Consider the following 23630-nt stretch of genomic DNA (forward strand, 5'->3'; position numbering starts at 1 on the left):
GGGTGCCTCTGCAGATGTGTATGCCTTACCTTAGCTATTTCAATGCTAAATTCTATGCTAATTTCTTTTAACAATGGGTGCCTCTGCGGATGTGTATGCTTTAACTTTTAACATAGCTATTTCTGTGACCAGTCACAAGCTAATCATTCAGCCATTTCAATGCTAAATTTTATGCTAATTCCTTTGTCAAGGCTCTTTGTTCCTCTCACACAGCTTAAAAGCCGTGATCTGAACGTGGCTCTCTCACTCCAGCGCTGTCCTACCAGACAGTCTCGCCCCCTTCACCTGATGAAGGCCGCTTGTGTTGTGGCCGAAACGTCGTGAGAATATTATTGTGTTATTTTATTTTATCAATTTACTATTTTATTCTCATTCTACGTGACTTTACCGAAAGAACCAAAGAAGATGAATCATTGCAGTCACGAAAGCTTTAAATCGAAATCATAAAAGGTTACTAAATATAACTTGTGCACTTATTGACATGTACAACTTTGTACAAAAAGTTACTCGTGCTAAATCTTACAAAACCCTGGGTAATTATATAGCAACTTTTTGGTGCCTACATTTTTCATGTTATATATGAAAATATATAACAAAAACAACGATTTTTTTTTTTAATAACAAACATGAATAATGCCATGAAACAGCATTAATGGCAGTCTTTGCAAAATTGAGGCATCATTTGTGCAGAAATGTCTATTGAGGTATAACAACCATTCCCATCAACTCAAACCTTGGCAGTCAAATATTCAAAGGCATCATGTTGCAAACGAGGTCACAGTGGATACAAAATCACGAAATAGCAAAGTGGCTAAACTGTGCTGGTTGCCAGAGGCTTTAGTCCAATATCAAAACAAAAGTTACCTTTGGTTTAAAGTCTTTAAACAAGACGCAAATCAAGACCGCTTGGCCTGTAAGTTCCTCGCGCTTTCCAGCCTCTTCAGTAGCTCCCGCTGTCGAATTTTCAGCTGCCGTTTCGTCTCCTCGAGTTGCTCCTCCTGACGCCGCAGGGTGCGCGAGTATTCCGTCGCTTTCTGCAGGATCTGCACCATGCCCGCCTTGTCGTTGTGCGCCAGCTCTGGGACGTGATCACGCAGCCACAGGAAGCCGTTCCTGATGTCGCGACGCCGCTGCCGCTCGAGGTGGTTGTGCGTGCGCCACCTGGCCCGGTACGACGGGGGCGGCACGGCGGCACCAGCGGGGCGCGGGTCGGGGCCGAAGCGTTTGGCGGCCGGGGGATTCTCCGGCGGGGGAGCGGCGTAGTTGTGGTGCTGGTGCACGAGCGGGATGTGGCCGCGCGATGCGTAGGCCGGGGCGGATCGCTGCTGCTGCTGCTGCTGGTTGTACTGGCGGACCGTGTTTGTGTTGTACACGGCGCGTACCGCCACGCTCTCCACGGTCACCACGTCAATCTCTCCATCTTCCTCGTCGTCGTTGTCTGCAGAAGGGAAACGTGTACACGTCAGCAACGCAACGTAGAAGAATTCAACATTATAAACCTAAACTTGCACAGGTGCACGACCTGTTGAAATGGTGCAAGGACACACGCAACATTCGTGTAAGTTAACTTGACAACTTTAAGTTTATATCCTTAGTTCTTTCGGTAAAGTCACGTTGAAGGGAAACAACAAAATAATAAAATATATATAAAACAATAAAAATTCTCACGACGTTTCGACCATAACACAAACGACCGTTTGACTTTACCGAAAGAACTAAGAATATGAATTACTGCAGTCACGAAAGCTTTAAATCAAAACTTTAAGTTTGTTGCAAACGAAGATGAACAAGCTAACACACGACCCAATAAAAAAACACAACACAAAGCACCGTGCAAGTCCGCAGGGTCCACCACGGCCGAGGTCGCCACGAGCGGGACGGAGCAGGGCCCCGCTCCGCCGACCCCCGCGCGGCCGCCCTCCCCGGGGCTCCCGCCGCCGGGACCCGGCTCCGGGGGCACGGCGCGGGAGGCCGCGGGCAGGCGCGCGGAGGGCAGAGACGCGCCGCCGGCGAGGCCCCCCAACTTCTCGGCGGCCGGCTTCTCGGTCGCCGACTTATCCGGCGTGGCTCCGGCCGAGTCCAAGCCGCTCCACATGCAGTCCCGCAGCACCACGGCTTCCGCGCCGTGGATGGGGTCCGAGAGGACGCCGGGGCCCTCGGCGTCGTCGTCGTCCGGCGAGCCGGCGGTGCCGCCATGGCACGGGCCGCCCGAGGGCAGCAACGGCGTCGGGCGCGCCCAGTTCGGCGGCAGGGGCGGCGTGGGCAGGAGCTCGAACTTTTTCCAAATGTCCTCGCCGGGCGCCGTGGACTGGTTGAAGTCCCAGGCACAGCGGTCTTCGTCGTCGTCGTCGTAGAAGAAGAAGAAGGGCTGGCAGCGGTCGAAGTCGCGATCCCCGCCGGCAGCCATCGCGTGCGGGGCCGCGGCCGCACCCGGCGCCGAAGTTTATTGACAGCAGCAGCCCCGCGGTCGCCCTTCTGTGTCCACATGTGCCGCCACTACTTTCGTCACGCGACACGCCGGGGAGGGGGTTTGTATTACACCCTCCTTGTTGATGTGGCGCTTAAAAGTATTCAGCAGGGGGCCGGGCTCGCCTGTAAAGAAGCAACAAACAATAAAGAATGCAGCAGCGTCGTTAACAAAGCGAGCAAACATTTCACTCAATACGTCATCTCCATATATGTAAAAGGCAAAGTTGTGATTGTGTGTGTCTGTTCAAAATGTTTAGCGTACTTCCCCACATGCAACAAACTTGAAATTTGCCATGTGGGTACTTTCCAGACTGTACACCATGCAAACATTATAAAAATACACTTTATTTTTTTTTAGGGGAGCTCAATAATGCTTGTTTGTTTGCACGGCAAGTGAGCTGTGACGTCATATCTGTCACGTGACCCGCGCATGTGGAAGCTTAACGCATTGTAGCGTAGTGGTTAGCGCTACGCCGCGCTACGAACCCGGCGACTCGAGTTCGATTCCCGCTCACGGCCACCACCGGTGACGATTATTTGAACCGGTCCTGGGCCTCCGCTAGGTCGACTCAGCCTCAAACGAGTAATTGTTGTGGTGTGTGAACATCGCCACTGGGGAGACAAAGGCCGGCCGGGTGTGGTGAATCCAAGTCCCGGGCGAAGCCGGGTAGTAACAGCTACTAGTGCTGTTAATAATTCACATTTCAATTTCATTAAGTGGGTTTACAAAATAAACCACGTGCCTACGCGGTCGTGCCAGATTTTAGGAAAGTGAACAACAGTTCAAATTAATTCCAGCGTTTTACACAACTATTTTTTTTAAAAGGGGGTATTCGTTGAAAAGTCAAAAGTTGCCTCGATCGGAGGAGTGCAAGCGAGAAGGTCACAGATTGCCAAAAAATTCAGCGAGCCGCGTCTCGCACGCCGCAAATGCAGCGCAGCATTTAAAAATAAAGGACACAGTAGAGTTGGGAAACAGGGCCGCGAGAAATGGATTAATCTCACCACAACAACACTATCCTGTAATTGGCGGAGAGTTCAGTTTTTCAGTTTCATTTATATTGCTAGAGCCCTGTGAGCCATTCGGCTCTTGAATTCGGGTGCAACTTCGGTGCCACCGCCAGCGGAGCAACTCGGGCCGGCGCTACCCTCTCCTCGCACCCCCCCCCCGCCCCCCCCCCACGAACTCACGCACGCCCCACTAAACACCCGCATGCACCCCCGTAGGGTCGCGAGGAGGGATCGCCTGGTGCGATGGGTTTTCACCCGAGGACGCCCCCAGCAGGGACGTCCCGCGGTTTCCCCGGACCAGGAGATTGGCCGAGCCCCCCAGAACCGGATTACACGGTGGCCCCACCCCCTAAAAGGGGGCGTAGAGCTTTACAGGCCGGCCGCGATGAAGCACGCGCAGCACGGGGGACGGTGCCCCAAGGCGAGCACCCTGCGGCGGTGTAAACAGTGGGGTGGGAGGGAAAAGCCCCTAGGCATATAGGAGGATTTAAGAGAAAGGATTTGATTGGACGCGCGCAGGATGACATCATGTGAGCCGGGGACTAACGGGCTTTGAGGACATAAGGGGGGGGGGGGGGAAGGAGGGCGAATTGGGTTGACGCGTTGTGCATGAAGAGGGTGTAGGCGCAGCTTTCTTGTACCAAAAAACAAGCTACGCCTTAACTTGTCGGAGCAAAAGAGTCTGACGCGTGTTTGAGGTGTCTTGAATTAAACCGCTTCTTTATTTCTCAGTTGCACAAAAACGGGCGTTTTCTAAAGTTATATCATCGCCTGTTCACGTGCTGTATCATCCCTGTCGCACGGTCAAACGACTGTATCCACTCGCTCCCCACCGGCTCTTCCCGTAGCCCCCCGTTTATGCTGTGAAAACCGGAAGTGATGTCATGGGTTCAACCAACGGAGCGTCTAACCACAGGGGGGATTTCTACACAGTTGGGGATATTCCAAATCAAAATATAACCAGACACACCTGATGACGACCGTTTGCGTTATGGTCGAAACGTCGTGAGAATTTTTATTGTTTTATATATATATTTTGTTATTTTATTGTTTCCCTTCAACATGACTTTACCGAAAGAGCTAAGAATATGAATATAACCAGTCCGTCAACAAACGTGTGACGGACGTACATCAAATGTATATACGGAAACAATAATACACTCGCTTTCTGTCTCATGGCTCTTACAGAGGGGTAAAGAGCGGTGCGACAGCGATCGGGCGCACTGCTGTGTTGTGTGGGTGACTCCGATCAGTGTGGGTACGGCGCGCGCACTTACAAATAAATAATTAAATAGATAATTAATTGATTCTGAGCGCCTGCTGCTTGTTGACACAACGGCTTAGTACAATAATTAATTAATTTCAAACAGCTGCAAGCGGGCGAGTTAACAAAATTACGTCATCTGCGTGGGTAGGACGCGTGAGTGGGTGGGAGGGCTGTGGCTTTTACACCTGATGATGATTGCTGTGGCTTTCACACCTGATGATGATTGCTGTGGTTTTCACACCTGATGATGATTGCTGTGGTTTTCACACCTGATGATGATTGCTGTGGTTTTCACACCTGATGATGATTGCTGTGGTTTTCACACCTGATGATGATTGCTGTGGTTTTCACACCTGATGATGATGATTGCTTCTTTTGTTGCAGTCGAAACGTCGTGATTTAATTGTATTGTTTTATATTTTTATTATTTTATTGTTTCCCATCTACGTGGTGGTGACTTTACCGAAAGAACAAAGAATATGAATCCCTGCAGTCACGAAAGCTTGTCATTATTATTCTTAGCTCTTTCCGTAAAGTCACGTTGAAGGGAAACAATAAAATAATAAAATATATATATAAAACAATAAAAAATTGTTTCCCTTCAACGTGACTTCACCGAAAGAGCTAAAAATATGCATTACTGCAGTCACGAAAGCTTTAAATCAGTAAAAATGTGTTGTTATTATTATATTTTGGTACTGGCAAAGGAGGTCTAATGATGGTCACTGCATCTTACGCGCTTCTGCGGCGGTCTGCAACACCCTTCCGATATTAGGAAGCAACTGGAGCTATATTCACTTTTTAAATCTAGATTGAAAACTTTATTTGGCTAGAACCGCTTTGTGTGCCGTGTTAGTTTGTTGTTGTCCTTGCCCGCCCGCTGCCCACACCTCCGATGAGCACGGTTGGCTACGTATGGTGCGAAAGTAGCAGCAGCGATCCGCCCCGGCCTACACATCGCGTGGCCACATCCCACCCGTGCACCAGCAGCACCACCAGCACCACCACCAGCAGCAGCACCACCAGCACCAGCACCAGCACGACCAACAGCAGCAGCAGCACCAGCAGCAGCAGCACCACCACCAGCACCACCACCAGCACCACCACCACCAGCACCACCAGCAGCAGCAGCAGCAGCACCACCACCAGCAGCAGCAGCACCACCAGCAGCAGCAGCAGCACCACCAGCAGCAGCAGCAGCAGCACCACCAGCAGCAGCAGCAGCACCACCACCAGCAGCACCACCACCAGCACCAGCAGCACCACCACCAGCACCACCAGCAGCAGCACCAGCAGCAGCAACAGCAGCAGCACCACCACCAGCACCAGCAGCACCACCACCAGCACCACCACCACCAGCACCACCAGCACCACCACCAGCAGCAACAGCAGCACCAGCAGCACCACCACCAGCAGCACCAGCAGCAGCACAACTACGCCGCTCCCTCGCCAGAGAATCCCCCGGCTGCCAAACGCCTCCGCCCCGACGTGCACACCGCTGGTGCCCCCACGCCGCCCCCGTCGGCACGCGGGGCCCTCACGCAGAGCCGGGGCGGTGTTGGTTGGGCCACCTCGTGCCAAGTCAACGGGGTGCCGCAGCCCTCGGAGCTCCGACTCGGGGAGTAACCACCACCATTACCACCACAATTACCATCACCACCATTACCACCACAATCACCACCATCACCATTACCACCATTACCACCACAATCACCATCACCACCACAATCACCATCACCACTACCATCACCACCATCACCACCATTACCACCACCACCACCTCCATCACCACCATTACCACCATTACCACCACAATCACCATCACCACCACAATCACCATCACCACTACCATCACCACCATCACCACCATTACCACCACCTCCATCACCACCATTACCACCATTACCACCACCACCTCCATCACCACCACCTCCATCACCACCACCATCACCATTACCATCACCACCACCATTACCACCACAATCAGCATCACCATTACCATCACCACCATCACCACCACCACCACCACCATTACCACCACAATCACCATCACCACAATCACCATCACTACCACAATCACCATCACAATCACCACCACCATTACCACCACAATCACCATCACCATTACCACCACAATCACCATCACCACCACCATCACCACCATTACCACCACTATCACCTCCACAATCACCATCACCACCACAATCACCAGCACCACCATTACCACCACAATCACCATCACCACCACAATCACCACCACCACCATTACCACCACAATCACCATCACCACCATCTCCACCACCTCCTCAATCTCCACCACCACCACCATCACCACCACCATTACCACCACAATCACCATCACCACCACCATCACCACCACCATCACCACCACCACCATTACCACCACAATCACCACCACCACCATCATCACCACCACCATCACCACCATCACCATTACCACCACCATCACCACCACCACCACCATCACCACCATTACCACCACTATCACTACCATCACCACCACCATCACCACCTCCATCACCACCACCTCCATCACCACCACCATCACCACCACCACCACCATCACCACCACCATCACTACCACAATCACCATCACCACCACCACCATTACCACCACAATCACCACCACCATCACCACCACCTCCTCCATCACCACCATCACCACCACCGTTACCACCACAATTACCATCACCACCACAATCACCATCACCACCACCATCACCACCACCATCACCACCACCACCACCATTACCACCACAATCACCACCACCACCATCACCACCACCACCATCACCACCACCACCACCATTACCACCACAATCACCATCACTACCACAATCACCATCACCACCACCACCATTACCACCACAATCACCATCACCACCATCACAACCACCTCCTCCAACTCCACCACCACCACCATTACCACCACGATCACCATCACCACCACCATCACCACCACCATCACCACCACCATTACCACCACAATCACCACCACCACCATCATCACCACCACCACCATCACCACCATCACCATTACCACCACAATCACCATCACCACCACAATCACCATCACCACCACCATCACCATCACCACCACCACCATTACCACCACAATCACCACCACAATCACCATCACCACCACCATCACCATTACCACCACAATCACCATCACCACCACCACCATCACCACCATTACCACCACTATCACCACCACCACCACCACCATCACCACCACCATCACCACCACCTCCATCACCACCACCTCCATCACCACCACCATCACTACCACCACCATCACTACCACAATCACCATCACCACCACCACCATTACCACCACAATCACCACCACCACCATCACCACCACCTCCTCCATCACCACCACCACCATCACCACCACCATTACCACCACAATCACCATCACCACCACAATCACCATCACCACCACCATCACCACCACCATCACCACCACCACCATTACCACCACAATCACCACCACCACCATCACCACCACCACCATCACCACCATCACCATGACCACCACAATCACCATTACCACCACAATCACCATCACAATCACCACCACCATCACCACCACCACAATCACCACCACCACCATCACCACCACCACCACCATCACCACCATCACCATTACCACCACAATCACCATCACCACCATCACCATCACCACCACCACCATTACCACCACAATCACCACCACCATCACCACCACCATCACCACCATCACCATTACCACCACAATCACCATCACCACCACCACCACCATCACCACCATTACCACCACCTCCATCACCACCACCACCATCACCACCACCATCACCACCACCTCCATCACCACCACCTCCATCACCACCACCATCACCACCATCACCACCAACACCATCACCACCTCCATCACCACCACCACCATCACCACCACCATCACCACCACCATCACCACCACCACCATTACCACCACAATCACCACCACCATCACCACCACCATCACCACCATCACCATTACCACCACAATCACCAGCACCATCACCACCATTACCACCACTATCACCATCACCACCACCACCATCACCACCACCATCACCACCACCATCACCACCACCACCAAAATCACCACCACCACCACTTCCATCACCACCATCACCACCACCTCCATCACCACCACCACCATCACCACCACCATCACCACCACCTCTATCACCACCACCATCACCACCACCACCATCACCACCACCACCACCTCCATCACCACCACCATCACCACCATCACCACCACCATCACAACTACCATCACCATCACCACCATCACCACCACCATCACCACCACCATCACCACTACCATCACCACCATCACCACAACCTCCATCACCACCACCATCACCACCTCCACCACCACCTCCATCACCACCACCTCCATCACCACCACCATCACCACCACCATCACCACCACCATCACCACTACCATCACCATCACCACCACCATCACCACCACCACAACCTCCATCACCACCACCATCACCACCTCCACCACCACCTCCATCACGACCACCTTCATCATCACCACCTCCATCACCACCATCACCACCACCACCATGACCACCACCATCACCACTACCATCACCATCACCACCACCATCACCACCATCACCACCACCATCACCACCACCATCACCACTACCATCACCATCACCACCACCATCACCACCACCACAACCTCCACCACCACCTCCATCACCACCACCTCCATCACCACCACCTCCATCACCACCATCACCACCAGCACCATCACCACCACCACCACGATCACCACCACCATCACCACCACCGTCACCACCACCACCATCACCACCTCCACCACCACCTCCATCACCACCACCTCCATCACCATCACCACCATCACCACCACCATCACCACCACCATCACCACTACCATCACCATCACCACCACCATCACCACTACCATCACCATCACCACCACCATCACCACCACCACAACCTCCATCACCACCACCATCACCACCTCCACCACCACCTCCATCACCACCACCTTCATCACCACCACCTCCATCACCACCATCACCACCACCACCATGACCACCACCATCACCACTACCATCACCATCACCACCACCATCACCACCATCACCACCACCATCACCACCACCATCACCACTACCATCACCATCACCACAACCATCACCACCACCACAACCTCCACCACCACCTCCATCACCACATCCTCCATCACCACCACCTCCATCACCACCATCACCACCACCACCATCACCACCACCATCACCACCACGATCACCACCACCATCACCACCACCGTCACCACCACTACCATCACCACCACCATCACCACCACCTCCATCACCACCACTATCACCACCACCATCACCACCACCATCACCACCACCTCCATCACCACCACCATCACCACCACCGCCATCACCACCACCTGCATCACCATCATCACCACCACCATCACCACCACCTCCATCACCACCACCCCCATCACCACCACCACCTCCATCACCACCACCATCACCACCACCACCACCATCACCACCACCACCATCACCATTACCACCACAATCACCATCACCACCACCACCATCACCACCATTACCACCACTATCACCATCACGACCACCACCATCACCACCACCATCACCACCACCATCACCACCACCATCACCACCACCACCATGACCACCACCATCACCACCACTACCATCACCATCACCACCACCATCACCACCACCATCATCACCACCACCACCATCACCACTATCATCACCACCATCACCACCACCATCACCACCACCATCACCACTGACCTGAGTGTTCCTGCGTGACTTCTGCATGACCTTGAGTCTCTGGTGGAGGTCGTAGACATCACTGGATCCCACGGACTTCCCCTTCGCTTCCAGACGGCAAACTCTCCCACTTTCTCCTGCAACATCATCAACATCATCATTGTCGTCAACATCGTCAACATCTTCAACATCAACATTGTCAACATCATCAGTCGTCAACATCGTCAACATCATCATTGTCGTCAACATCGTCAACATCTTCAACATCAACATTGTCAACATCATCAACATCATCATTGTCGTCAACATCGTCAACATCTTCAACATCAACATTGTCAACATCATCAACATCATCATTGTCGTCAACATCGTCAACATCTTCAACATCAACATTGTCAACATCATCATTGAGATTGACACGGGGAGACAGAGAGAGACACGGTGAGACAGAGAAAGACACGGTGAGACACAGAGAGAGACACGGTGAGACAGAGAGACACACTGGGAGACAGAGAGAGACACGGTGAGACAGAGAGAGACACGGAGAGACAGAGAGAGACACGGTGAGACAGAGAGAGAGACACGGGGAGACAGAGAGAGACACGGGGAGATGGAGAGAGACACGGGGAGACAGAGAGAGACACGGGGAGACAGAGAGAGACACGGGGAGATGGAGAGAGACACGGGGAGACAGAGAGAGACACGGGGAGACGGAGAGAGACACGGTGAGACAGAGTGAGACACGGGGAGACAAAGAGAGACACGGGGAGACAGAGAGAGACACGGGGAGACGGAGAGAGACACGGGGAGACAGAGAGAGACACGGTGAGACAGGGAGAGACAGGGAGACAGAGAGAGACACGGTGAGACAGAGAGAGACACGGGGAGACAGAGAGAGACATGGGGAGACAGAGAGAGACACGGGGAGACAGAGAGAGACACGGGGAGACAGAGAGAGACACGGGGAGACAGAGAGAGACACGGGGAGACAGAGAGAGACACGGGGAGACGGAGAGAGACATGGTGAGACAGAGAGAGACACGGGGTGACAGAGAGAGACACGGGGAGATGGAGAGAGACACGGTGAGACTGAGAGAGACACGGGGAGACAGAGAGAGACACGGTGAGACACAGAGAGAGACACGAGGAGACAGAGACACGGGGAAACAGAGAGAGCCATGGTGAGACACAGAGAGAGACATGGGGAGACAGAGAGAGACACGGGGAGACAGAGAGAGACACGGGGAGACAGAGACACGGGGAGACAGAGAGAGACACGGGGAGACAGAGACACGGGGAGAGAGACACGTGGAGAGAGACATGGGGAGACACGGGGAGAGACACGGGGAGAGAGACACGTGGAGAGAGACACGGGAAGAAGACACGTGGAGAGAGACATGGGGAGACGGAGAGAGACACTGTGAGAGAGACACGGGGAGAGACACGGAGAGACACGGAGAGACACGTGGAGAGACACGTGGAGAGAGAGATAGGGAGACACGTGGAGAGAGACACGTGCAGAGACACGGGGAGAGAGACACGGGGAGAGAGAGAGACACGGGGAGAGAGACACGTAGAGAGAGACACGTGGAGACACGTGGAGAGAGACAGGGAGAGACACGTGGAGAGAGACACAGAGAGAGAGGCACGTGGAGAGAGACACGGGGAGAGAGACACGTGGAGAGAGAGACATGGGGAGAGAGACACGTGGAGAGACACGGAGAGAGAGAGACACGTGGAGAGAGACACGTGGAGACACGGAGAGAGAGACACGTGGAGAGAGACACGGGGAGAGAGACACGTGGAGAGAGACACGTGGAGAGAGACACGGGGAGAGAGACACGTGGAGAGAGAGACACGTGGAGAGAGACACGGGGAGAGAGACACGTGGAGAGAGACACGTAGAGACACGGGGAGAGAGAGACACGTGGAGAGAGACACGTGGAGAGAGACACGTGGAGAGAGACACGTGGAGAGAGACACGTGGAGAGAGACACGTCGAGAGAGACACGTGGAGAGAGACACGGTGAGAGAGACACGGTGAGAGAGACACGTGGAGAGAGACACGTGGAGACACGGGGAGAGAGACACGTGGAGAGAGACACGTTGAGAGAGACACGGGGAGAGAGACACGGAGAGAGAAAGAGACACGGGGAGAGAGAGACACGGGGAGAGAGAGACACGTGGAGAGAGACACGGAGAGAGAGACACGTGGAAAGAGACACGTGGAGAGAGAGACACGTGGAAAGAGAGACACGTGGAGAGAGACACGGGGAGAGAGACACGTGGAGAGAGACACGTGGAGACACGGGGAGAGAGAGACACGTGGAGAGAGACACGGGGAGAGAGACACGTGGAGAGACACGGGGAGAGACACGTGGAGAGAGACACGTGGAGAGAGACACGTGGAGAGAGACACGTGGAAACACGGGGAGAGAGACACGGGGAGAGAGACACGTGGAGAGAGACACGTGGAGAGAGACACGGGGAGAGAGACACTTGGACAGAGACACGTGGAGAGAGACACGTGGAGAGAGACACGGGGAGAGAGACACGGGGAGAGAGACACGTGGAGAGAGACACGTGGAGAGAGACACGTGGAGACACGGGGAGAGAGACACGTGGAGACACGGGGAGAGAGACACGTGGAGAGAGACACGTGGAGACACGGGGAGAGAGACACCTGGAGAGAGACACGGAGAGACACGTGGAGAGAGACACGGGGAGAGAGACACGGGGAGAGACACGTGGAGAGAGACACGGGGAGAAAGAGACACGGGGAGAGAGAGACACGTGGAGAGAGACACGTGGGGAGAGACACGGAGAGAGAGACACGTGGAGAGAGACACATGGAGAGAGAGACACGTGGAGAGAGACACGTGGAGAGAGAGACACGTGGAGAGAGACACGTGGAGAGAAACACGGGGAGAGAGACACGGGGAGAGAGACACGTGGAGAGAGACACATGGAGAGACACGTGGAGAGAGACACGTGGAGAGAGACACGTGGAGAGAGACACTGGGAGAGAGACACGTGGAGAGAGACACGTGGAGACACGGGGAGAGAGACACGTGGAGACACGGGGAGAGAGACACGTGGAGAGACACACGTGGAGAGAGACATGGGGAGAGAGAGACACGGGGAGAGAGAGACACGGGAAGAGAGACACGTGGAGACACGGGGAGAGAGACACGTGGAGAGAGACACGGAGAGAGAGACACGTGGAGAGAGACACGTGAAGAGAGACATGTAGAGACACGGGGAGAGAGACACGTGGAGAGAGACACGTGGAGAGAGACACGTGGAGAGAGAGACACGTGGAGAGAGACACGTGGAGACACGGGGAGAGAGAGAGACACGTGGAGAGAGACACGGGGAGAGAGACACGTGGAGAGAGACACGGGGAGAGACACGTGGAGAGAGACACGTGGAGAGAGAGACACGTGGAGAGACACGTGGAGAGAAACACGTGAAGACACGGGGAGAGAGACACGTGGAGACACGGGGAGAGAGACACGTGGAGAGAGACACGTGGAGAGAGACACGGGGAGAGAGAGAGACACGGGGAGAGAGAGACACGGGGAGAGAGACACGTGGAGAGAGACACGTGGAGAGAGACACGTGGAGAGAGAGACACGTGGAGAGAGAGACACGTGGAGAGACACACGTGGAGAGAGACACGTGGAGTGAGACACAGGGATGTTTGTACTTCAGGTGTACCGCACACACTGTACGCACTGTAAGTGCACGTCACAAACTGTACGTACCGCAAGCACAGTGCACACTGTACATGTTGTTGCGACTGCACTGTACACGCCGTGCTTGCTGCTGAGGAGCAGACAGCGATCCCAGCGAAGCGAAAGTGGACGAGCGAGACCACGCCCACGGGGCGGTCCGACCACGCCCATAGGTGGCAGAGACCACGCCCACGGGGCGCTCCGACCACGCCCATAGGTGGCAGAGACCACGCCCATGGGAACAGCGCCAACGCCCACGGAGACAGAGACCATGCCCACGGGGGGGGGGGGGGCAGAGACCACGCCCACGGGGGGCAGCGACCACGCCCACAGGAAACACGATCACGTAGCAATTTGGCTGCGTTCCAACCCGCTCTGAAAAATTCAGGGATTTTATATCGTTTAATAATACCAACAACAACAAAACTACAACAACAAGTTTATCCCGCAGGTGAGGTCTCTGGAGAGCAGGAGAGAAGTCTCGTGGCTGGGTGAGATGGTGGTGGGGCAGAGTGGTTAGATTATTGAGTTCAGATGATGAGAAAGTTACAAGTGCTGAATTATTTGTGTGTTTAAAACCACGTGTGAGCAAACTACGGAGACCCAGGGCAGGGGGCTAATTGGCAAAAGTTGAGTGGCTTGGCTTGAGTGAGATGGCGGGTGGGTGGGTGAATTAACCTGTGGATGATTGAGACGCTGGGTGGGTGAATCAACGTGTGGTTGAGTGGATGATTGAGACGCTGGGTGGGTGATTGAGACGCTGGGTGGGTGAATCACTTTAAGTAGTCGCGTGAAGATGGATGAGCGCTGAGTCGCTGGGTGGTGGACCGAGCAAAGATGGCGAATTTGAGAGCCACGAGGTGTCAGGGGGAGGGGCTTCAGGGGGAGGGGGGTCAGGGGGAGGGGGGTTCAGGGGGAGGGGGGGTTCAGGGGGAGGGGGGGTTTAGGGGGAGGGGGCTTCAGGGGGAGGGGCTTCAGGGGGCTTCCGGGGGCTTCTGGGCGCTGTTGATTGGGCCCGAGGTCTCCATTCTGCTGCTGCGAGGTGTGTGGTGTGTCTGGTATGTGTGGTGTGTGTGTGGTGTGTAGTGTGTGTGTGGTGTGGTGTGTGTGTGTGGTGTGTGTGTGGTGTGTGTGTAGTGTGTGTGGTGTGGTGTGGTGTGTGTGTGGTGTGTGTGATGTGTGTGTGGTGTGTGTGGTGTGTGTGTGGTGTATGTGTGGTGTGTGTGGGGTGTGTGTGTGGTGTGGTGTGTGTGGTGTGTGTGTGGTTTGTGTGGTGTGTGTGTGGTGTGTGTGGTGTGTGGTGTGTGGTGTGTGTGTGTGTGGTGGGTGTGGTGTGTGTGTGGTGTGTGTGGTGTGTGTGTGTGGTGTGTGTGGTGTGTGTGGTATGTGTGTGGTGTGTGTGTGGTGTGTGTGGTGTGTGTGTGGTGTGTGTGGTGTGTGTGGTGTGTGTGTGGTGTGTGTGTGGTGTGTGTGGTGTGTATGGTGGTGTGTGTGGTGTGTGTGTGGTGTGTGTGTGGTGTGTGTGGTGTGTGTGTGGTGTGTGTGGTGTGTGTGTGGTGTGTGTGTGGAGTGTGTGGTGTGTGTGTGGAGTGTGTGGTGTGTGTGTGGTGTGTGTAGTGTGTGTGGTGTGTGTGTGGTGTGTGGTGTGTGTGTGGTGTGTGTGGTGTGTGTGTGGTGTGTGTGTGGAGTGTGTGGTGTGTGTGTGGTGTGTGTGTGGTGTGTGTGGTTTGTGTGGTGTGTGTGGTGTGTGTGTGGTGTGTGGTGTGTGTGTGGTGTGTGTGTGGTGTGTGTGGTGTGTGTGTGTGGTGTGTGTGGTGTGTGTGGTGTGTGTGTGGTGTGTGTGTGTGGTGTGTGTGATGTGTGTGTGGTGTGTGTGGTGTGTGTGTGGTGTGTGTGGTGTATGTGTGGGGTGTGTGGTGTGTGTGGTGTGTGTGGTGTGTGTGGTGTGTGTGTGGTGTGTGTGTGGTGTGTGTGTGGTGTGTGTGGTTTGTGTGGTGTGTGTGTGGTGTGTGTGTGGTGTGTGTAGTGTGTGTGGTGTGTGTGTGGTGTGTGTGTGGTGTGTGTGGTGTGTGTGTGTGGTGTGTGTGGTGTGTGTGTGGTGTGTGTGTGTGGTGTGTGTGGTGTGTGTGGTGGGTGTGGTGTGTGTGTGGTGTGTGTGTGGTGGTGTGTGTGGTGTGTGTGTGGTGTGTGTGGTGTGTGTGGTGTGTGTGTGGTGTGTGTGTGTGGTGTGTGTGTGGTGGGTGTGGTGTGTGTGTGGTGTGTGTGGTGTGTGTGGTGTGTGTGTGGTGGTGTGTGTGGTGTGTGTGTGGTGTGTGTGGTGTGTGTGTGGTGTGTGTGTGGTGTGTGTGTGGTGTGTGTGGTGTGTGTGGTGTGTGTGTGGCGTGTGTGTGGGGTGTGTGTGGTGTGTGTGGTGTGTGTGTGTGGTGTGTGTGTGTGGTGTGTGTGGTGTGTGTGTGGTGTGTGTGTGGTGTGTGTGGTGTGTGTGGTGTGTGTGTGTGGTGTGTGTGTGGTGTGTGTGACTGTGTGTGTGTGGTGTGTGTGACTGTGTGTGTGTGGTGTGTGTGTGTGGTGTGTGTGTAGTGTGTGTAGTTTGTGTGGTGTGTGTGTGGTGTGTGTGTGGCGTGTGTGGTGTGTGTGCGGTGTGTGTGTGGTGTGTGTGGTGTGTGTGTGGTGTGTGTATGGTGTGTGTGGTGTGTGTGGTGTGTGTGTGGTGGGTGTGGTGCGTGTGTGGTGTGTGTGGTGTGTGTGGTGTGTGTGTGGTGTGTGTGGCTTGTGTGGTGTGTGTGGTGTGTGTGTGGTGTGTGTGTGGTGTGTGTAGTGTGTGTGGTGTGTGTGTGGTGTGTGTGTGGTGTGTGTGGTGTGTGTGGTGTGTGTGGTGTGTGTGTGGTGTGTGTGTGTGGTGTGTGTGTGTGGTGTGTGTGTGGTGGGTGTGGTGTGTGTGTGGTGTGTGTGGTGTGTGTGGTGTGTGTGTGGTGGTGTGTGTGGTGTGTGTGGTGTGTGTGTGGTGTGTGTGTGGTGTGTGTGTGGTGTGTGTGGTGTGTGTGGTGTGTGTGTGGCGTGTGTGTGGGGTGTGTGTGGTGTGTGTGGTGTGTGTGTGTGGTGTGTGTGTGTGGTGTGTGTGTGGTGTGTGTGTGGTGTGTGTGTGTGGTGTGTGTGGGGTGTATGTGGTGTGTGTGGTGTGTGTGTGGTGTGTGTGGTGTGTGTGTGGTGTGTGGTGTGTGTGTGGTGTGTGTGTGTGGTGTGTGTGGTGTGTGTGTGGTGTGTGTGTGGTGTGTGTGACTGTGTGTGTGTGGTGTGTGTGACTGTGTGTGTGTGGTGTGTCTCCTGGCCAAACCCCAATTGGCGGAGCCAGGAGATTGAATACCTACCCTCGGGGCTACTCCAGAAACAACGAAAAGCCACTACGGTTGGCCACGTGGAATGTTCGAACGCTCATTGCAGAGGAGAGGCTGCCACTCCTCTGTCGGGAGCTGGACCGGTACCGCCTGGATCTATGCGGCATTCTGGAGGTCCGGTGGACCGGCTCTGGCTCCTGCCACCATGAGGGGTGGACAGTCCTCTACTCGGGGCAGCAGACTGCCAAACAACAGGGTGTGGGTCTTCTTTTGAACAAAAGAATGAAGGGGGCGTGGGAGCGTGGCGGTGAGGTGTGGGAAGCTGTAAGCCCCAGGCTACTTTGGGCTCGCCTTCCCATCAACCGGAGGCGAGGAATGGTGGTCGTGGTTACTTATGCCCCCACCGAAGATGAACATCCGTGGAGGGATGCAGGCAAAGCCGATGAGTCAGATGCCTTCTATGACCTCCTGTCACAGGTGCTGGCTAAAGTGGCCCCTCGGGATAGAGTCATCATGTTGGGTGACTTCAATGCCCAAGTTGGTCATGATACTGGCACCTGGTCTGGAGTGATTGGAGGGCATGGGCCAGATCAGCTCAATAACAACGGTAGGAGGCTGCTAGATTTTTGTGCAGCCCATGGGCTTGTAATTACCAACACGCTGTTCCGGCATCGGCGCATCCACACAACATCATGGATGCATGCCGGGTCCAAGCAAGAACATCTGCTGGACTACATAGTGACGGACCAGCGAATGCGAGCCCATGTCCTTGACACCAGGACCTACCGTGGAGCTGATCTGCCCTCTGACCATCGACTAGTCATCTGTAAGATGCGCCTGCCATTCTTCCACTCCGGTGGTGGGTGTACACCCAGGACCCCATTCCAACCTAAAGTGGCCTGGTCTCAGTTATCTGATGAAAGTTGCAAGCGAGAATTTCATCATCGCTTGCGGCTGGGATTGGCATCGTCCCCGACTCCTCCTGATGTCGAGGGTAAATGGGCGAGGTTTAGGACTGTGATTCATGCAGCTGCAATGGCTGCTTTGGGTACGCGGTCCAGACCTCCCCAGACACCCTGGATGACAGAGGAGTTGTTCACGATGGTTGAGAAAAAGCGACAGGCCCACTGTCATCGGCTACAGAATCCCACGTCAGAGAATGAGGAGGCTTACCGCAGCCTTCGCTCGGAGGTTCGGAGAGCCGTGAGGCGCTGCAAGGATGGGTGGTGGTCGCGGGTTGCTGAGGAGATCGAGTCTGCCTCAGTGGCCCGTGATCACAAATCTCTATTTAACTCCATCAAAAAAGTAACCTGCAGCGCCACACCTATTACCATCATTAGGGGAAAAAACGGTGATCCAATTTCCGACCCCCAGGAACAGGTTCGCAGATTTGCTGAGCATTTCTGTGAGGTCCTGGGGGAGGGAAAATCCCTCAGCCAGGAAAACATCATGGCACAAAGTGAGGATGACCCTGCTGAGGCTGCGGTGCCTCAAATATTGGATGAAGTCACCCCCTGTGAGTGGCTGGCTGAGGTGCCATCTGCTGAGGAAGTATTGAAGGCGATCCGGAGTCTGAGACCAGGAAAGGCAGCGGGCAGAGATGATCTCCCAAGCGAAATGCTGAGGGAGGGTGGCGTTTGTGCACAGACTGCCCTATATGACATCATAACAACAGTCTGGACCACTGGACGGGTTCCGCAGGATTGGAAGGATGCCCTGGTGGTCCCCCTTTTTAAGAAGGGGGACCGCACAGACTGTAACAACTACAGGGGCATCTCACTCCTCAGTGTGCCGGGAAAGGTCCTGGCAAGGATTATTCAGCATCGCCTTGCCAGGCACGCTGAGGAGAGGCTTGCGGAGCCCCAATGCGGTTTCAGGAAAGGGCGGTCCTGCACAGATGCCATATTTTCTGTCCGTCTGCTACAGCAGAGGTGTAGGGAATTCCAACAAGACCTACATCTCTGCTTTATTGACCTGGTCAAGGCCTATGATACCATCAGTAGGCCTGGGCTCTGGGTCGTTCTTCGTGCTTTTGGAGTACCTGACCCTCTGCTCACGATCATTAAGGACCTTCATGATGGTGAGCGGGCCCGGGTAAAACTACGTGGCCGGGAGTCAGAGCCATTCCCTGTACACCTTGGGGTGCGACAGAGATGTCCTCTGGCTCCCACATTATTTAACATCTATTTTGACCACGTAGTTCGTGAAGCCTTCAATAGCTGTACCGGGGGAATCTCCATATGGTACAGATATAATGGGAGGCTAATCGATGCCCGGGTGCGGTCAAGGGATGGCTCCCTATTGCTCAACCACGTTATGTATGCTGATGACTTGGTAATAGCTGCTCAGTCAGAGGAGGAGTTGGAGACGCTGCTGCTGAGACTGGAGCGTGCCACTAAGAGGTGGGGCCTTACCATCAGCCCCACCAAAACTAAGCACCTGCCTGGGTATTTTGTACCATCGGACACTCCACCCCCACAACTCCCAATCGGTGATGGGGCAGTTGTGGAGAGAGTGGAGAGTTTCCCATACCTGGGCAGTGTGCTTATGACTGGCTCCAGTTTAACAGCAGAGGTCTCACTCCGAATCAGTCGAGCGGCAATATCTTTTCATCGGTGGCGTAATGCTGTGTGGAAGCTACCTGGTCTGTCGCTCCGCACTAAGCTTCAGGTCTTCTCGGCCACGGTCATTCCCTCCCTTCTCTACGCTTGCGAAACGTGGACCCCCCTAATGGAACATCTTCGCCGGTTAGAAACATTTAGGCTGGCCTGCCTACGATCCATCCTGGGTTTAACCAGACTGGATTGTGTGAGGAGCTCACAAATCCTTGAAAGATCTGGGCAGGGTCCCATCGGTGAGCTCCTCCGGCAGGCAAGGCTGCGATGGCTGGGTCATGTAGCCCGCATGCCCAGCCACCGCATGCCGAAACAGCTTTTGTTTGGCCGGATTGAGGGGGCTAAGCGGGCGCGGCACGGGCTAGAGAAGAGATGGAGTGATGTGGTACAGGAGGACGTGGAGCTGAGTGGACTTGCCGATGACTGGTACCAGCGGTGTCAAGATCGGCCTCTGTGGAGGAGGCTCGTGAAGGATGCTACTGGGCAGTTGGAGGCAGTCGCCCTCCAACAACAACGGAGGGCGGAGGAGCGACGCTCATAACAGCGAGCGGAGCGCCGGGTGGCTAAAGCACAGCAGGTTGGCACAGTAGGGGGCACAGGTGGTGCATCAGCCAGTCATCTCAGTCAGTCGACCCGTGGCACCTGGGTCTGCCCCGTGACCTCCTGCCAGCGGGCGTTCGACACTTCACGTGGCCTCAGGGTGCACATAGCCTGGCACAAGCGTCGTGGTGACGTCACCACCACTTAGTGGCGAATGGCGGTTGTTGTTGTGTGGTGTGTGTGGTGTGTGTGTGTGGTGTGTGTGGTGTTTGTGTGTGGTGTGTGTGTGGTGTGTGTGTGGTGTGTGTGTGGTGTGTGCCCAGGCATGGTGTGCGTGTGGTGTGTGTGGTGTGTGTGTGGTGTGTGTGTGGTGTGTGTGTGGTGTGTGTGGTGTGTGTGTGGTGTGTGTGGTGTGTGGTGTGTGTGTGGTGTGTGTAGTGTGTGTGGTGTGTGTGGTGTGTGTGTGGTGTGTGTGTGGTGTGTGTGTGGTGGGTGTGGTGTGTGTGGTGTGTGTGTGGTGGTGTGTGTGGTGTGTGTGTGTGGTGTGTGTGTGGTGTGTGTGGTGTGTGTGTGGTGTGTGTGGTGTGTGCCCAGGCATGGTGTGTGTGTGGTGTGTGTGGTGTGTGTGTGGTGTGTGTGTGGTTTGTGTGTGGTGTGTGTGGTGTGTGTGGTGTGTGTGGTGTGTGTGTGGTGTGTGTGTAGTGTGTGTGTGGTGTGTGTGTGGTGTGTGTGTGGTGTGTGTGGGGTGTGTGTGGTGTGTGTGTGGTGTGTGTGTTGTGTGTGTGGTGTGTGTGGTGTGTGTGTGGTGTGTGTGGTGTGTGTGTGTGGTGTGTGGTGTGTGTGTGGTGTGTGTGACTGTGTGTGTGTGGTGTGTGTGACTGTGTGTGTGTGGTGTGTGTGTGTGGTGTGTGTGTAGTGTGTGTAGTTTGTGTGGTGTGTGTGTGGTGTGTGTGTGGCGTGTGTGGTGTGTGTGCGGTGTGTGTGTGGTGTGTGTGGTGTGTGTGTGGTGTGTGTATGGTGTGTGTGGTGTGTGTGGTGTGTGTGGTGTGTGTGTGGTGGGTGTGGTGCGTGTGTGGTGTGTGTGTGGTGTGTGTGGTTTGTGTGGTGTGTGTGGTGTGTGTGTGGTGTGTGTGTGGTGTGTGTAGTGTGTAAGGTGTGTGTGTGGTGTGTGTGTGGTGTGTGTGGTGTGTGTGTGTGGTGTGTGTGGTGTGTGTGTGGTGTGTGTGTGTGGTGTGTGTGGTGTGTGTGTGGTGGGTGTGGTGTGTGTGTGGTGTGTGTGGTGGTGTGTGTGGTGTGTGTGTGGTGTGTGTGGTGTGCGTGTGGTGTGTGTGTGGTGTGTGTGTGGTGTGTGTGGTGTGTGTGTGGCGTGTGTGTGGGGTGTGTGTGGTGTGTGTGGTGTGTGTGTGTGGTGTGTGTGTGTGGTGTGTGTGGTGTGTGTGTGGTGTGTGTGTGGTGTGTGTGTGTGGTGTGTGTGGTGTGTGTGGGGTGTATGTGGTGTGTGTGGTGTGTGTGTGGTGTGTGTGGTGTGTGTGTGGTGTGTGTGTGTGGTGTGTGTGGTGTGTGTGTGGTGTGTGTGTGGTGTGTGTGACTGTGTGTGTGTGGTGTGTGTGACTGTGTGTGTGTGGTGTGTGTGTGTGGTGTGTGTGTAGTGTGTGTAGTGTGTGTGGTGTGTGTGTGGCGTGTGTGGTGTGTGTGTGGTGTGTGTGGTGTGTGTGTGGTGTGTGTGTAGTGTGTGTGGTGTGTGTGGTGTGGTGTGTGTGGTGTGTGTGGTGTGTGTGTGGTGTGTGTGGTGTGTGTGTGTTTTGTGTGTGGTGTGTGTGTGGTGTGTGTGTTGTGTGTGGTGTGTGTGGTGTGTGTGTGGTGTGTGTGTGGTATGTGTGGTGTGTGTGTGTGGTGTGTGTGTGATGTGTGTGTGGTGTGTGTGTGGTGTGTGTGTGGTGTGTGTGGTGTGTGCCCAGGCATGGTGTGCGTGTGGTGTGTGTGGTGTGTGTGGTGTGTGTGTGTGGTGTGTGTGGTGTGTGTGTGGTGTGTGTGGTGTGTGTGTGGTGTGTGTGGTGTGTGTGTGGTGGTGTGTGTGGTGTGTGTGTGGTGTGTGTGTGGTGTGTGTGGTGTGTGTGTGATGTGTGTGGTGTGTGTGTGGTGTGTGTGTGGTGTGTGTGGTGTGTGTGTGGTGTGTGTGGTGTGTGGTGTGTGTGTGGTGTGTGTAGTGTGTGTGGTGTGTGTGGTGTGTGTGTGGTGTGTGTGTGGTGTGTGTGTGGTGGGTGTGGTGTGTGTGGTGTGTGTGTGGTGGTGTGTGTGGTGTGTGTGTGTGGTGTGTGTGTGGTGTGTGTGGTGTGTGTGTGGTGTGTGTGGTGTGTGCCCAGGCATGGTGTGTGTGTGGTGTGTGTGGTGTGTGTGTGGTGTGTGTGTGGTTTGTGTGTGGTGTGTGTGGTGTGTGTGGTGTGTGTGGTGTGTGTGTGGTGTGTGTGTAGTGTGTGTGTGGTGTGTGTGTGGTGTGTGTGTGGTGTGTGTGGGGTGTGTGTGGTGTGTGTGTGGTGTGTGTGTTGTGTGTGTGGTGTGTGTGGTGTGTGTGTGGTGTGTGTGGTGTGTGTGTGTGGTGTGTGGTGTGTGTGTGGTGTGTGTGACTGTGTGTGTGTGGTGTGTGTGACTGTGTGTGTGTGGTGTGTGTGTGTGGTGTGTGTGTAGTGTGTGTAGTTTGTGTGGTGTGTGTGTGGTGTGTGTGTGGCGTGTGTGGTGTGTGTGCGGTGTGTGTGTGGTGTGTGTGGTGTGTGTGTGGTGTGTGTATGGTGTGTGTG

General features: G+C 54.6%; 2 protein-coding genes across 3 annotated transcripts in view; one reads left to right on the forward strand and one right to left on the reverse strand.

The window, feature by feature from the left end:
* Positions 1 to 413: 413 nt before the first annotated feature.
* On the reverse strand, positions 414 to 14464 carry LOC142911329 (N-myc proto-oncogene protein-like). Of its 2 annotated transcripts, none has more exons than XM_076060320.1 (4): positions 14376 to 14464; positions 10630 to 10745; positions 1831 to 2496; positions 414 to 1438 (listed from the first exon to the last, which is right to left on the reverse strand). In XM_076060320.1, exons 3-4 carry the CDS (start codon positions 2405 to 2407, stop codon positions 897 to 899), a joined length of 1119 nt encoding a protein of 372 aa, XP_075916435.1. In that variant the 5' UTR covers positions 2408 to 2496; positions 10630 to 10745; positions 14376 to 14464; the 3' UTR covers positions 414 to 896. The 2 variants fall into 2 exon arrangements, with proteins under 2 accessions (XP_075916435.1, XP_075916434.1); XM_076060319.1 differs by having other exon boundaries at positions 1831 to 2592.
* A 211-nt stretch (positions 14465 to 14675) lies between these two features.
* Positions 14676 to 23630, forward strand: part of LOC142911326 (uncharacterized) — a 19541-nt gene continuing 10586 nt past the window's right edge. Inside the window, exon 1 of the mRNA XM_076060317.1 lies at positions 14676 to 14796. The gene's annotated coding sequence lies outside the window, so the exon portion shown is untranslated. The remainder of the gene's footprint in view (positions 14797 to 23630) is intronic.

The sequence above is a fragment of the Petromyzon marinus genome, unplaced genomic scaffold, assembly GCF_048934315.1.
Source record: "Petromyzon marinus isolate PM22_M1 ecotype Great Lakes invasive population unplaced genomic scaffold, UKy_Petmar_22M1.pri1.0 PM_G_Scaffold_18, whole genome shotgun sequence".
Lineage (NCBI taxonomy): Eukaryota > Metazoa > Chordata > Hyperoartia > Petromyzontiformes > Petromyzontidae > Petromyzon > Petromyzon marinus.